The sequence below is a fragment of the Heptranchias perlo genome, chromosome 35, assembly GCF_035084215.1.
Source record: "Heptranchias perlo isolate sHepPer1 chromosome 35, sHepPer1.hap1, whole genome shotgun sequence".
NCBI classification, from domain to species: domain Eukaryota; kingdom Metazoa; phylum Chordata; class Chondrichthyes; order Hexanchiformes; family Hexanchidae; genus Heptranchias; species Heptranchias perlo.
The window spans coordinates 21980596-21994967 of record NC_090359.1 but is presented as its reverse complement, the minus strand read 5'-3'; the positions used below and the strand labels follow the sequence as shown (position 1 = coordinate 21994967).

At 50.6% G+C, this 14372-nt stretch overlaps 1 protein-coding gene across 1 annotated transcript in view; it reads left to right on the top strand.

Annotated features, from left to right (window-relative positions):
* Positions 1–14372, top strand: part of LOC137302306 (zonadhesin-like) — a 155229-nt gene that overhangs the window by 127171 nt on the left and 13686 nt on the right. The window contains exons 68-75 of the mRNA XM_067971946.1: positions 71–339; positions 1820–2028; positions 2844–2985; positions 4710–4957; positions 7039–7168; positions 8616–8862; positions 10081–10248; positions 13448–13578. Coding sequence (XP_067828047.1) covers positions 71–339; positions 1820–2028; positions 2844–2985; positions 4710–4957; positions 7039–7168; positions 8616–8862; positions 10081–10248; positions 13448–13578 — 1544 coding nt within the window. The remainder of the gene's footprint in view (positions 1–70; positions 340–1819; positions 2029–2843; positions 2986–4709; positions 4958–7038; positions 7169–8615; positions 8863–10080; positions 10249–13447; positions 13579–14372) is intronic.

Sequence of the window (14372 nt, the reverse complement as noted above, 5' to 3'; positions counted from 1 at the left end):
CAAAGGTCCTGAGCTCAGTGCGGCGAGAGAGGTGATGGCTCATTGATAAGGCTCTGCTTTCGTCACTCAGCTGCCAGTCCGATGACAGAGAGGATCTGAATCCTTTGTGTACTCCCGAGGAGAAGGCAGTAATGCAGGCCCGGTGTGAGGAGCTGCTGTCTGCTAAATACCAGCAGTGCCACAGTGTGGTTAAGCCAGCTTCGTTCATCGAGAACTGCGTGTACGACCTCTGCATGTACGACGGCATGGTCTCCACGCTCTGCGACAACATCCAGTCCTACGTCGAAGCTTGTAGGAGCGAGAAGGTCGACATTAAGTGGAGAAACAGCACCTTCTGTCGTAAGTGATGTGTCCAAATGTTCATTTCCATCCTTCTGTTTTTTCCAACCCTCTTCTCCAGGAGGCACACTGGCTTTTGCCGGGGCCCTGCTGCCATCCCGTACCGAACTCACCCAGGTCTTCACATGAGCCCGCCAGTGTCGGCGGGCTATTTAACTTTGGGAGGCATCGCTGTCACGTCCGACTTGGTCCACACCCAGCACTCTACGGCAGGGATCGCTGACAGTGGTCATAGGAACATTAGGAACAGGAGGAGGCCATTCAGCCCCTCGAGCCTGCTCTGCCATTCAATTAGATCACGGCTGATCTGTCCCTCAACTCCATTTACCCGCCTTAGCTCCATATCCCTCGATAACCTACCCAACAAAAATCTATCCATCTCAGTCTTGAAAGCTCCAATTGACTTCCAGCATCCACAGCCTTTTGGGGGCGGGGGGCGAGAATTCCAGATTTCCACTCCCCTTTGTGTGGAAAAGTGCTTCCTGATTTCACACCTGAAGGACCTGGCTCTGAGTTTTCTTGATTCCCCCCACCAGAGGAAATAGTTTCTCCGTATCTACCCTATCGAATCCTTTTAATATTTTAAACACCTCGATCAGATCACCCCCATAATCTCTTATACTCAAGGGAATGCAAGCAAAGTTTAGGCAACCTGGACTCATCATTTAACCCTTTAAGCACTGGAATCATTTGGGTGAATTTTCACCGCACCCCCTCCAAGGCCAATAGATCCTTCCTGAGGTGCGGTGCCCAGAACTGAACGCAGTGCTCCAAATGAGGGTCTAACCACAGCTTTATATAACTGAAGCATAACTTCCACCCCTTTGTATTCCATCCCCGATGGAAACCATCAAGTCCTGGAGATTTAGCTACTTTGAGTCCCGTTATTTTCTCCATTACCATTTTATAAGTTCCACCTCTTGATTTATTTTTAGTTTCCCTTCTTTAACTGGTATTTTATCTGCTTCCTCTACTGTTAAAACAGGTACTCAGTGCCCATTTTTTCCTGATGGCTCTGTGAAACCCCTTGGGACATTCTTCCCACGTTAAAGATGGCACTTTTTGTTGCTAATGATTTGTACCTGGCCTTGTCCGACTGAGTGCTTTCTCAGTCCGCCTTCGAAATGATCAGAAAGGCATGTGCAAAAGACATGAATATCAGGTTCAGATCACAAGGGGGTCCCTATTGTTACAACCCTCTATATCTATAGATCGATATTGGGCAGTGTGAGTGGACTCTGGCATGTAAGGGAGGGAGGGAAATCCACTTCCAGCGACTGACGCTCCCGAACCCGAGCTGTCTACGACAGACCCGACCTGGACAAAGCAGTCCACTTGATCGGCAGCCCGTCTACCATATCAAATATCCACCCCCTCCACCACCGGCGCACCGTGGCTGCAGTGTGTAGCGTCCACAGAGAAGGCTCGAATTAAGGCAGCGCCCAGCAGTCTTTCAGTGACATCTGCCTTTGCTCCCCAGCTCTGTCCTGCCAGGAAAACAGCCACTCTACGGAATGCGCTTCGGCCTGTCCGGCAACCTGCGTCAACATCTACTCGCCCGCGAACTGCGAGAGCACGCGGCCGTGCGTGGAAGGCTGCGAGTGCGACAGTGGCTTTGTGCTGAGCGACGACCGGTGCATCACGTTGGAGAACTGCGGCTGCGTCGACTACAACAACAACTATCACGAGGTAGGTTCCGCGCTCCCTCCGTTGGTTGACGCACGCGCGGCACGCAGTGGCCTCCGGAACCGGGGGAGGCGGATTGAACCGAACGAGCATTCGAGAGCGGGCGTTCTGGGTCCAGGGGCTCGCTGAGGCACTTCATTCGGGCAGTTACCAGACCTACCGCCCTTATGTATTATGGAATCGCTTAAAAGATCTTGCATTTATATAGCGCCTTTCACGACCTCAGGACGTCCCAAAGCGCTTCACAGCCAATGAAGTACTTTTTCTTTTGAAGTGTAGTCACTGTCGTGATGCAGGAAACGCAGCAGCCAATTTGCACACAGCAAGATCCCACAAACAGCAAATGACCAGATAATGTTTTTTTAGGTGTTGGTTAAGGGATAAATTTTGGCCCAGGACGCATCAGGGAGAATTCCCCTGCACTTATACAAATAGTGGCCATGGGATCTGTAATGTCCACCTGAGAGGGCAGACGGAGCTTCGGTTTAACGTCTCATCCAAAAGACGGCACCTCCGACAGTGCAGCCCGGGGAGCGTCAGCCTGGATTCTGCGCTCAAGTCTCTGATGTCGGACTGCGACCCCACGAAATTCTGATTCAGAGGCGAGCGAATGCTACCCGCTGAACCATGTCCTTCCCCACCCTTGAAACGCCCGAAAGTGTTTCAGAGCCGACTAATTACTCTCGAAGTGCAGTCTCCGTTACGACGGAGGTGTTAAAAAAAAAAACCCTTCCTGTGTGGCGGAGGCCGTGTGTTTGTTTTTTTATTTAAAAATATGATGACGTAGCGGGACTCCACTTTGCTTTCTGTTCTTGCAGTCCGGGGACAGCTGGCTGAACGAGCGCTGCGACACAAAATGCACGTGCAGAAAAGGGCAACTGCGCTGCAAGAAGCACAGATGCGGTGACAACGCGGTCTGCGCGCTGACGAAAGACGGAAAATACAAGTGCAGGCCTGTCTGTAAGTACACCACCGCCGCCACCCCCCACACGACCCTTTTAAATTCGGCTCCTCGCTGAATGCCTGGCCTCAACGGCGGGGGCAGCGCCCGGATTGAGATCGGCGCTCGGCTCAACGACGTTCCTGAACCCCACTACCAGAAATAAGGACGCACGTCAGGAAGCAGACGCTACCGTCTGCTGACCCAGCTCCCCCTATTTGAACTGAGTGAGGGGGGGGGTACGAATGCGGAACTCGCTACCACAAGGAGTAAGTTGAGGCGAATTGCATGGGTGCGTTTAAGGGGAAGCGAGATAAACACATGAGGGAGAAAGGAAGAGAAGGATATGGTGATCGGATGAGACGAAATAGGGAGGGAGGAGGCTCGCGTGGAGCATAAACACCGGCATGGACCAGTTGGGCCGAATGGCCTGTTTCTGGGGGTGGTTGTAAACCCTAAAAACGGGTGGGTTGGGGGCAGGCGGGAGTTGAAAATAGTTGTTTTTTGGGTCGCGACCGCAACCCGGCTTTATTTCCGGGTTTAACGCGGGCGATAAAAGTGCGGGCTTCCCACTGGGAATGCAAAGTCCGAAAACTTTGCGGTTGCGACCCCAAAAAAAAGCAACTATTTTCAACTCCCGTCCGCTCCCAAACCACCCGTCCTTGGGGTTTAAAATCACCCCCTATGTAATTCTATATAAATAGGGGTGCGTTTTCACGGAGGTTGTCTGCCGTTTGTTTCAGGGGTTCTGCGCCCTTTACGGGAGGAGGAACGAGAGAATCCCCTGCGGGAAATCCCCCCCCCAACTCGGTAACCGTTGAGTTGCTAGTCCATGACACCACCGTCCCCATGTACAATACGCACAGGGAGCTCATCCAGACAATGGGCTTGTGCTGAAAACTCAGTCATACTCAACACAATAGTCAGGCACATGCTATTAATGTACTACACCACCGACACCCAATTGGACAAATCTACCCCATTATATTTACGGAATCTTACAACACCAGGTTATAGTCCAACAAATTTATTTTAAAATCACCTGACGAAGGGGATAATCTCCGAAAGCTTGTGATTTTAAAATAAATTTGTTGGACTATAACCTGGTGTTGTAAGATTCCTTACATTTGTCCACCCCAGTCCATCACTGGCATCTCCACATCATTATATTTACAGAAGAGACCTTGTAAAATGATGCGTTTTCATTCAGTTATATCTATCGAACATAAGCACTCTAGAATATTAACCCTCCTCTTCCTCACCTGCATGCCCACCAGAGCAAGATCACTGAACCATGCAGTGCAGAAGGAGGCCATTCGGCCCATCGTGCCTGTGCCGGCTCTTTGAAAAAGCTATCCAATTAGTCCCACTTCCCCCTCCCCTCCCATTCCTCTTTCCTTTTATCCTTTCCAAGTATTTACCTTTTGAAAGTCACTATTGAATCTGCTTCCACCGCCCTTTCAGGCAGCGCATTCCAGATCATAACAACTCGATGCGTAAAAAAAATTCTCCCCATCTCCCCTCTGGTTCTTTTGCCAATTATCTTAAATCTGTGTCCTCTGGTTACCGACCCTTCCGCCAGTGGGAAACAGTTTCTCCTTATTAACTCCATCAAAACCCTTCATAATTTTGAATTATTAAATGTCCCCCCTTAACCTTCTCTGCTCCAAGGAGAATAACCCCAGCTTCTCGAGGTCAAAGGCGATGGTTATAAAATAATTCTATTCTGTTTGTCTCTTACCAGCATTCGAGACCTGCCTGATCTCAGGCGACCCTCATTATCTGACCTTTGACGGGTTGGTCCACTACTTCCAAGGCAAAGGCACGTACACGCTGACCACAACCTTCAATGCTTCCGAGACCCTGCAGCCGTTCAACATCGAAGGCAAGAACCAAGTGAGATCCAGCAACAAAAAAGTCTCCTTCCTGTCTGCGGTCTACATCGACGTTTATGGCCACTCCATAGAATTCCACAAGAACAAACGCTTCCTGGTGAGGGCATCATTGCATTGTTACTGTGACGTAACGTTACGTTGTACTAGCACATCTCCCGTGGCATTGCTCAGGGATCGCTGCAGAATACCGTTTGATAATAATAGACGTGGTCTCAGGAAAGTTGTATTCCCTTGAATATAGAAGATCAAAGGTTGATCTAAATGAGGCGATTAAGATGGCTAAAGGATCTGAAATAGAGAGAAACTATTTCCTCTGGTGGGGGGGGGAGTCCAGAACAAGGGGGCATAACCTTAAAATTAGAGCTAGGCCGTTCAGGAGTGATGTCAGGAAACACTTCTTCACACAAAGGGGAGTGGAAATCTGGAACTCTTCCCCCCCCGATAAAGTTGCTAAGGCTGGGGGTCAATTGGAAAATTCAAAACTGAGATTGACGGATTTCGGATCTGGGCACCGCACCTCAGGAAGGATATATTGGCCTTGGAGGGGGTGCAACGCAGATTCACCAGAATGATACCGGGGCTAAAAGGGTTAAATTATGAGGACAGGTTGTATAGACTAGGCTTGTGATCCCTTGAATGTACAAGATTAAGGGGTGATCTAATTGAGGTGTTTAAGATGATTAAAGGATTTGATTGGGTAAATAGAGAGAAACTATTTCCTCTGAAGTGGGGAGTCCAGAACAAGGGGGCATAACCTTAAAATTAGAGCCAGGCCGTTCAGGGGTGATGTAAGGAAGCACTTCTTCACACAAAGGGGAGTGGAAATCTGGAACTCTCTCCCCCAAAAAGCTGTCGAGGCTGGGGGTCAATTGAAAATTTCAAAACTGAGATTGATAGATTTTTGTTAGGTCAGGGTATTAAGGGTTAGGGAACCAAGGCGGGTAGATGGAGTTAAGATGCAGATCAGCCGTGACCTAATGGCATGGTGGAACGGCTCGTGAAGTTGAATGGCCTCCTCCTTTTCTTAAAGTGTGGAGGGGGAAGTGTTACAGGAACTGGCCCCTGCTCGTTGAGAAGTATTTCTCCCCCTGCAAAGACTGATCGGCATTAAGAGTGAGCGTCTTAAAGGAGGAGAGGCGGAGGGGTTTGGGGTGTTAATAAGAGTTGCAAAAAGAAGTTACCTTCTAAGTAGCTTCAAGAGCCAACAAGATGTGTTCATGGAGAGGGAAGGCATTGGGCAGGGGCGGGGGGAATGGAGAGATGCCACCAAGGTACCTGTTGTCTCATTTTCTCTTGTACCCACTAATCTTTTCACCGACCCCATGAAGGCATTGATTCCGCGCTGGGGTTGCAGTCCCACAGGCCCTAGGCCAGTGTCTGCGTGTGACCCCAGGCAGTGAATGTCAGCATGTCATTTGACCATGGGGAGCATCACATCCCATCCTGATCCTGACCTCACCCGACACCCACCCACTTTGGCTTTCCAGCAAGTGGCCAATGGACAGCAGTCGGGGATAGGCACCTGGCCGATTTTCTTTTCCTCCTTGACTGTTGTCTTGGCTGAGAATGGCTAATTTCTTTTTTATTCACTCTTGGGATGTGGGCGTCGCTGGCGAGGCCGGCATTTATTGCCCCATCCCTTGTTGCCCCTTGAGAAGGTGGCGGTGGGCCTTCTTCTTGAACCGCTGCAGTCCGTGTGGTGAAGGTTCTCCCACAGGTGCTGTTAGGGAGGGAGTTTCAGGATTTTGTCCCAGCGACGATGAAGGAACGGCCAATATACGTCCAAGTAGGGATGGTGCTTGTGACTTGGAGGGGAACTTGGAGCTGACGGTGTTCCCCTGCACCTGCTGCCCTTGTCCTTCTAGGTGGTGGAGGTTGAGGGTTTGGGAGGTGCTATCAAAGAAGCCTTGGCGAGTTCATCAAAGACCAAAGTTAGAACCTGACACCTTGCTATCTGTATAGCTCAGCTACACATTGTCTTAATGGCTGAACCATCGAGCAGTTTGGTCCCATTATCTTATTTGGTTTCTGACTCCTCTGGTGCTTCCGGGCTGCTCAGTCGGGGCACAGCTCTCTTTAAGCAAAGCTTAACTCTTTGCTCCGCTGGTCGGGTATTTTAAGTTATTTCTTTGTCCCGGTTGATGTTTTTAATTAAAGTTATCTCCCTTCTTGACGCAGCTGGATGACGAAAGGGTGAAACCGCCATACAAATCACGCGAAGGTTTCCAAGTCTACCAGAAATCCAAGACCCTGTACCTGGAGACAGACTTTGGGCTCTCTGTCAACTTCGATGGGAAAGAAAATGCAGGTAACAGAGCTTTGCAAATAGCTGTCACAACGGGGCTTAACTTGCGTCATGTGTAACGTAAGGGTCTGGTGGTTTAGTGGGTTATGGCCTAGACTAGCAAGCTATCAATCATGAGTTCAAATCCCGCCATGGACAGATATGGAACTGAACTCAACATGTCTGGTCATTTGGGAGCTGGTACTGGAACAACATGACCATAAAAGCTGCCACTTTGTTCTTTAAAAACACACCCACTCCGGCCTGCTCGTGATGCCAATCCCCACACTGTGTGATTGACTCTTGATGCCCTCTTGACGTAGCCCAGCACTCAAAACAATTGAAGAAGGCGCACCACAACCTTCTCAGGGCAACTAGGGATGGGCCATACATACATGTGGCCCAGCCTGTGCCTGGATCCCGAGAATTACCTGAGCTACTTTAATGCAGCAGTTAACCCGCTTTGAGTAAGGGGCACCCGTCCAGGGTCGGCGATGCAGGGCTGAGGGTCGCATTTCTTTCTGAAAGCAACTTGAAAACCCACATCGCAGGCTGCCTCCGTATCCGTGGGAGAGGCAAGGCGGTCCAAAACTGATGCTGCTTTGCAAACAGTGAAATATCATCGCATTCTGGAACACAGGAACGGGAGTAGGCCATTCAGCCCCTCATTAAGCTTCCGTCCCCGGGTGGGTTTGAACCACCAACCTTTATCGGTTAACAGCCAAATGCGCTGACCGATTGCGCCAGAGACAGGTCTAACCCTACTGTAAGTCTGCATACTTCATTTCGACGAGAAAGAACTATGCTGTAGTAGGGGTGGGGGAGCTTAAAATGGAATAGCGTCACCTTCAGAGCCCATACCTTGGTATGTGGGCAATGCCGTCAAGGCCATGTGTATTGCCCATCCCTGTGTTACATGTAGGCACCAGGTACCTTTCCCCGAAGGACATTAGTGAAGCAGGTGAGTTTTTACAGCAATCCGGCAGGTTTGATGGTAATTTTTTTCCTGGTGCCGACTCACATTTTACCAGATCCGTTGAATTCAATTGTACAACTTGCCAACGGTGAACTTTGAACTCACACCCTATGGTCCAGTACCATAACCGCTACATTACTGTACCCACTATCCCACCAGACTGCAATCTGCTTCCTCGTGCCCCGACTCACACCCACTGCTCCTCTATCTCCAGTCTATTGCGCATCTCCCCCACCCTCTGCCCCCACTCTTGAGCCACAGTTCCCTCTGGGATTCTATTCCTTTGTCTTGCGCTTCTCTCTCTCCCGCCTACAAACGCCTCCTCTGAAACTCGCCTCTGGTCTCCTTCCCTAACCTCCTCTCCCGCTTCGCCGTAAAGACCCTCGCGGCATTTCTTGGGTTAGGCGTGAGCTGCCGATTGCCTCTGTCAGGTGCCGTGTAACCCAAAGCTCCCACGTTGTTCCCCCCCCCCCCCCCCCCCCCACACCACTCCAGATATTATTATTCCCAGCCTGTACAAGAGAAAGGTGCGAGGGCTGTGCGGTAATTACGATGGCAGGTACAGGAATGACTTCACCTTGCCGGATGGCACACGGGTTTCCGACCTGAATGTGTTCGGGAACAGCTGGAAAGTGGCCGACAAAGAAGACGAGGACGAGGACGAGGACGATGACGATGAGGACGAGGATGACTCCGACAGGATGGGGAAACAGGTGCAACTGCCCAACACAAGGAGATACAAGTGAGTAACAGCAAATGGGAAACCCAATGGCCGTGTCTCCATTAAAAAAGCCCAGTGGTTCCATACGGTAGGTAACGAACCATTTAAGAAATTGCATTTATACACCGCCTTTCCCGTCCTCAGGACGTCCCAAAGCACTTTACAGCCAATGAAGTGCAGTCACTGTTGTAACGTAGGAAACGCGGCAGCCAATTTGCGCACAGCAAGATCCCACGAACAGCAACGTGACAATGGCCGGACCGTCTGTTTTCTTTTTCAGTGATGTTGGTTGAGGGATAAACGTTGGCCGCGGACACCGGGGAGAACTCGCCCCCCGCCCCCCGCTCTTCTTCGAAATAGTGCAGTCACCCAGGTCGACAGTAGTGGCCCAAGCTGAAACTATACAGGCCGAGGATTGAGCACGGGACTGTGTTGCTCTCTCAGCTGGCTGTACTCCCTCGCCTTTAATTCGGAAGGTTGTGGGTTCAAGTCCCACTCTGGAGACTCAAGTACATAACCGAGGCTGACTCTCCCAGTGCAGTACTGAGGGAGTGCTGCACTGTTGGAGGGACCATCTTTCGGATGGGACGTTAAACCGAGGCCCCGTCTGCCCCTCTCAGGTAGACGTAAAGCATGCCACTATTTTGAAGAAGAGCAAGGGAGCTCTCCCCGGTGTCCTGGCTGATATTTATCCCTCAATCAACACTACAAAACAGATTATCCGGTCATTACCTCATTGCACTATCAAGTTCTTCGAGTAAACCATTTATTTGACCCTTAATCAAAAGCAAAAACACTGCGGACGCTGGAAATCTGAAATAAAAACAGAAAAAGCTGGAAAAGCTCGGCAAGTCAGGCAGCATCTGTGGAGAAAGGGACAGAGTTAACGTTTGAGGTCAAAGGCCTTTGGTCAGCACTATTTGACCCTTCCCCGGTAGCTATTGTCGGCGACACTACCACAAAGGAACATGCTTGTGTAACATTTCTCTGTCTGCTATTTTAACCCAATCATTTTAACTTCGATTATAACGGCAGACGGAGGAACGTCAAAGGACTGATCTAGATTTGTCCACTGTCACGGGGATGGGGGGGGGGGTGTTGGTCACTTCTAGCCTGCAAATGGCGAGCTCCGGAGCGCAACGTAAGCCCTCGGCTGTAAAAGGGCTCGCGCTCTGAACGTACTTTGTCGTGGCCTGCCTTTTGTCTTGGTTCCTAAGTTGTGCTCTCTGTGTGGAACAGGCGCGCAGTCGTCGAAGAGGATCCCGAGCCCGAGACGGGGTTTTTGGCGAACTGCACCCGGGAGCAGCAGGCCGTAATCAACAGCACGGCTTCTTGTGGGGCCATTTCGGACCCTCGGGGGCCGTTCCGCGACTGCCATCGTTTGATTGCTCCAGAAACGTATCACCGGTAAGCGCAATTCGACAGCACCGACTCCCAGTGGGTTTTATACAACGGGTGGTGTGTAGAAGGCTGGGGTTTAGGCTTCCAGTGATCCGAAAGAATTCTGTTCTTCAAACGTTTGGGGTGGGTTTTTTTTTTAAAGACTTCCCATCCCTCTTCCCTGACAGCCTTGGCTGGCAAAAGACGGTGAACAGTGACAGACTGGAGGGACCTAGGTCCCGTGAAGGTAGTATGGACGCAATTGGCCTTGTTGTGTGTGAGATGAAATGGGACAAATGTTGGCCTGATCACCATCCGGCGGCCTGCTCTGGGAAGGGCGCCTGCGTTATCGGTGAGACTCAGCTTGTCTGTGATAACCCCCTTGGCCGTGAGGCTGCTCGGACACACTGTCTAAACCACTGAGATGGGGTAGTGGGGAGCTGCCTTGTGCGGGTCTAGACCAGTGTTGCCCAATAGAAATCACCGACCAGCCACCGGTGGCGACACTGTTTCAGCCGCGTGCGTTAATTGTGGTAGAAAATGCCTCACACATAATACAGGTAAATGTACTTCGCACACACGTGTGTATACTTACTCAATAAAGATCTACCACCGTTCAGTGACGGAGGAAGTAAAGCAGCCACAACGATCAAAAACACTCGCACGCTCTGCTTTTCCTCTTACCCTTTTACCAACAAACGCACAAAAAGGTTAAAGTTCACACTCTCACGCCGTGCGAATATGAGCGTTGAGATCACACGACCCAACGACGGTGACTGTTACTCATTGTTTAAATTTACGACTCAGAAGTGCAATTAGCCACATCTGGATTCCCAGTTAGCCACATCTGGATTCCCAATGAGCCACATGTGGCGAGTGGCTGATGTTTTGGACGACGCTGGTCTACACCAACTAGCTGTTAATAACTTCAGGAGGGGGGATGGGAGAAAAAAGGGCTGAAGGGTGGATAGGGGTCCTCTTAAACAGATTAGCTTAAATAATTGACAGACATTTTCGTCCAACAATTTTGAGCTGCTTTATCTGACATCACCAGACGTTTTCTTCCACAGTCTCACAACAAATCTGTGCTGATTAATCCATTGAAGAAAAAAGTGAAAATGCATCTGATTTATTTTGTCAGTGCATTGTTGAGGGAGCTCTGTACTGTCAGGGTAATGTAGAGGGAGCTCTGTACTGTCAGGGTAATGTAGAGGGAGCTCTGTACTGTCAGGGTGATGTAGAGGGAGCTCTGTACTGTCAGGGTAATGTAGAGGGAGCTCTGTACTCTCAGGGTAATGTAGAGGGAGCTCTGTACTGTCAGGGTAATGTAGAGGGAGCTCTGTACTCTCAGGGTAATGTAGAGGGAGCTCTGTACTCTCAGGGTAATGTAGAGGGAGCTCTGTCCTCTCAGGGTAATGTAGAGGGAGCTCTGCACTGTCAGGGTGATGTAGAGGGAGCTCTGTACTGTCAGGGTAATGTAGAGGGAGCTCTGTACTCTCAGGGTGATGTAGAGGGAGCTCTGTACTGTAAGGGGAATGTAGAGGGAGCTCTGTACTGTCAGGGTAATGTAGAGGGAGCTCTGTACTCTCAGGGTAATGTAGAGGGAGCTCTGTACTCTCAGGGTAATGTAGAGGGAGCTCTGTACTCTCAGGGTAATGTAGAGGGAGCTCTGTACTCTCAGGGTAATGTAGAGGGAGCTCTGTCCTCTCAGGGTAATGTAGAGGGAGCTCTGCACTGTCAGGGTGATGTAGAGGGAGCTCTGTACTGTCAGGGTAATGTAGAGGGAGCTCTGTACTCTCAGGGTGATGTAGAGGGAGCTCTGTACTGTAAGGGGAATGTAGAGGGAGCTCTGTACTGTCAGGGTAATGTAGAGGGAGCTCTGTACTCTCAGGGTAATGTAGAGGGAGCTCTGTACTCTCAGGGTAATGTAGAGGGAGCTCTGTACTCTCAGGGTAATGTAGAGGGAGCTCTGCACTGTCAGGGTGATGTAGAGGGAGCTCTGTACTGTCAGGGTAATGTAGAGGGAGCTCTGTACTCTCAGGGTGATGTAGAGGGAGCTCTGTACTGTAAGGGGAATGTAGAGGGAGCTCTGTACTGTCAGGGTAATGTAGAGGGAGCTCTGTACTGTCAGGGTGATATAGAGGGAGCTCTGTACTGTAAGGGTAATGTAGAGGGAGCTCTGTACTCTCAGGGTGATGTAGAGGGAGCTCTGTACTGTCAGGGTAATGTAGAGAGAGCTCTGTACTGTCAGGGTAATGTAGAGGGAGCTCTGTACTGTCAGGGTAATGTAGAGGGAGCTCTGTACTGTCAGGGTGATGCAGAGGGAGCTCTGTACTGTAAGGGTAATGTAGAGGGAGCTCTGTACTGTCAGGGTAATGTAGAGGGAGCTCTGTACTCTCAGGGTAATGTCGAGGGAGCTCTGTACTGTCAGGGTAATGTAGAGGGAGCTCTGTACTGTCAGGGTGATGTAGAGGGAGCTCTGTACTGTCAGGGTAATGTAGAGGGAGCTCTGTACTGTAAGGGTAATGTAGAGGGAGCTCTGTACTGTGAGGGTAATGTAGAGGGAGCTCTGTACTCTCAGGGTAATGTCGAGGGAGCTCTGTACTCTCAGGGTAATGTAGAGGGAGCTCTGTACTCTCAGGGTAATGTAGAGGGAGCTCTGTACTCTCAGGGTAATGTAGAGGGAGCTCTGTACTCTCAGGGTAATGTCGAGGGAGCTCTGTACTCTCAGGGTGATGTAGAGGGAGCTCTGTACTGTCAGGGTAATGTAGAGGGAGCTCTGTACTCTCAGGGTAATGTAGAGGGAGCTCTGTACTCTCAGGGTGATGTAGAGGGAGCTCTGTACTGTCAGGGTAATGTAGAGGGAGCTCTGTACTGTCAGGGTAATGTAGAGAGAGCTCTGTACTCTCAGGGTAATGTAGAGGGAGCTCTGTACTCTCAGGGTAATGTAGAGAGAGCTCTGTACTCTCAGGGTGATGTCGAGGGAGCTCTGCAATGTCAGGGTAATGTCAGGAGAGCACTCTTACCGTCTCTTGACTGTCTGAGCGGTATAATTACCGATGATTTTGGTTTACAAGGGCCCTTCCAAGTTTGTAAACTGTAATGATATCAAGAAACTGTTTTTTTTTGCACCTGCTTTTCCTTTGGAGTCCAGCTCTTGCTCCAGCGTGTTTCTCCCGCTCTGTTAAAAGTTGAGGTCCTGAATGTTGTCCTCTGTCCCCAACAGGAACTGTTTATTTGACCTGTGCCAGTTCTACAATAACGCGGAGATGTTGTGTGCCAGTTTCGGGGTGTACGCCCAGGTCTGTCAGGCAAACGGGACGAAGCTGCAGAGCTGGAGACTCGAGACCGGCTGTGGTGAGTCCGAGCATGGGACCCGAGGCCTGGGTATCTCGGGGGAAACTGGGTGTTCGATCAGTCGCAGCGCCTGTTATCGTACTTTGAATCTAACACCCGGTGGGGGGGGGCGTCGGTGAAGAGTGATCCAGCCCCGGGCCCGATATTTTTTTTTATCCTCTCCCTAATTCAGGAGTGTCGAGGCCGATTGTAGCCCCCGCCTCCTCCATACCTGCACCGGGGCTCAGATCACAGACCTAGGAGCAGAATGTTTCCAGGGTCTCTACGGCTCATTAACCAACGCAGGGCAGGGCATTTACCCATTGAGCCACAAGGGGTGAAATTCGACTCGGGCGGGGATGTGAAACAGGCGATATCTCATCTGCCCCCTGTTGTACGTCCCTGGAGGATCTGGATATCGGGTGGGGCGGGCGCGGGTATAACTGGCTGGTCTCCATAATTTCTGGACCGCAGGGAAGATACCTATGCTGATGGTACAACGGATCAGACTGAGGGCCAGGGCGCAGGAACGTCTGACCTAGGGAGTTTCTAGGGGCTGCCCCCCTCTCCCTTCACGCCGATGACCCTACGAGACTGATCAGGAATCCCCCATGGAAAGGTGCATCCAGATGGGGATGAAAACTCTGAAGATTGTTAAGGGGTGTCATTGAATTTGAGAGTCTCAGTCTGGGACTCAGAGGCTGCAGTTGTCACAGAGCACAATGGGCAGAAAATTCCAGCGGGCAGTGGGGGGGGGGCAAAAGATTGGGCAGGGATCTGATCTGCCGACTCCCCGCCGTCCATCGCACTTCCAG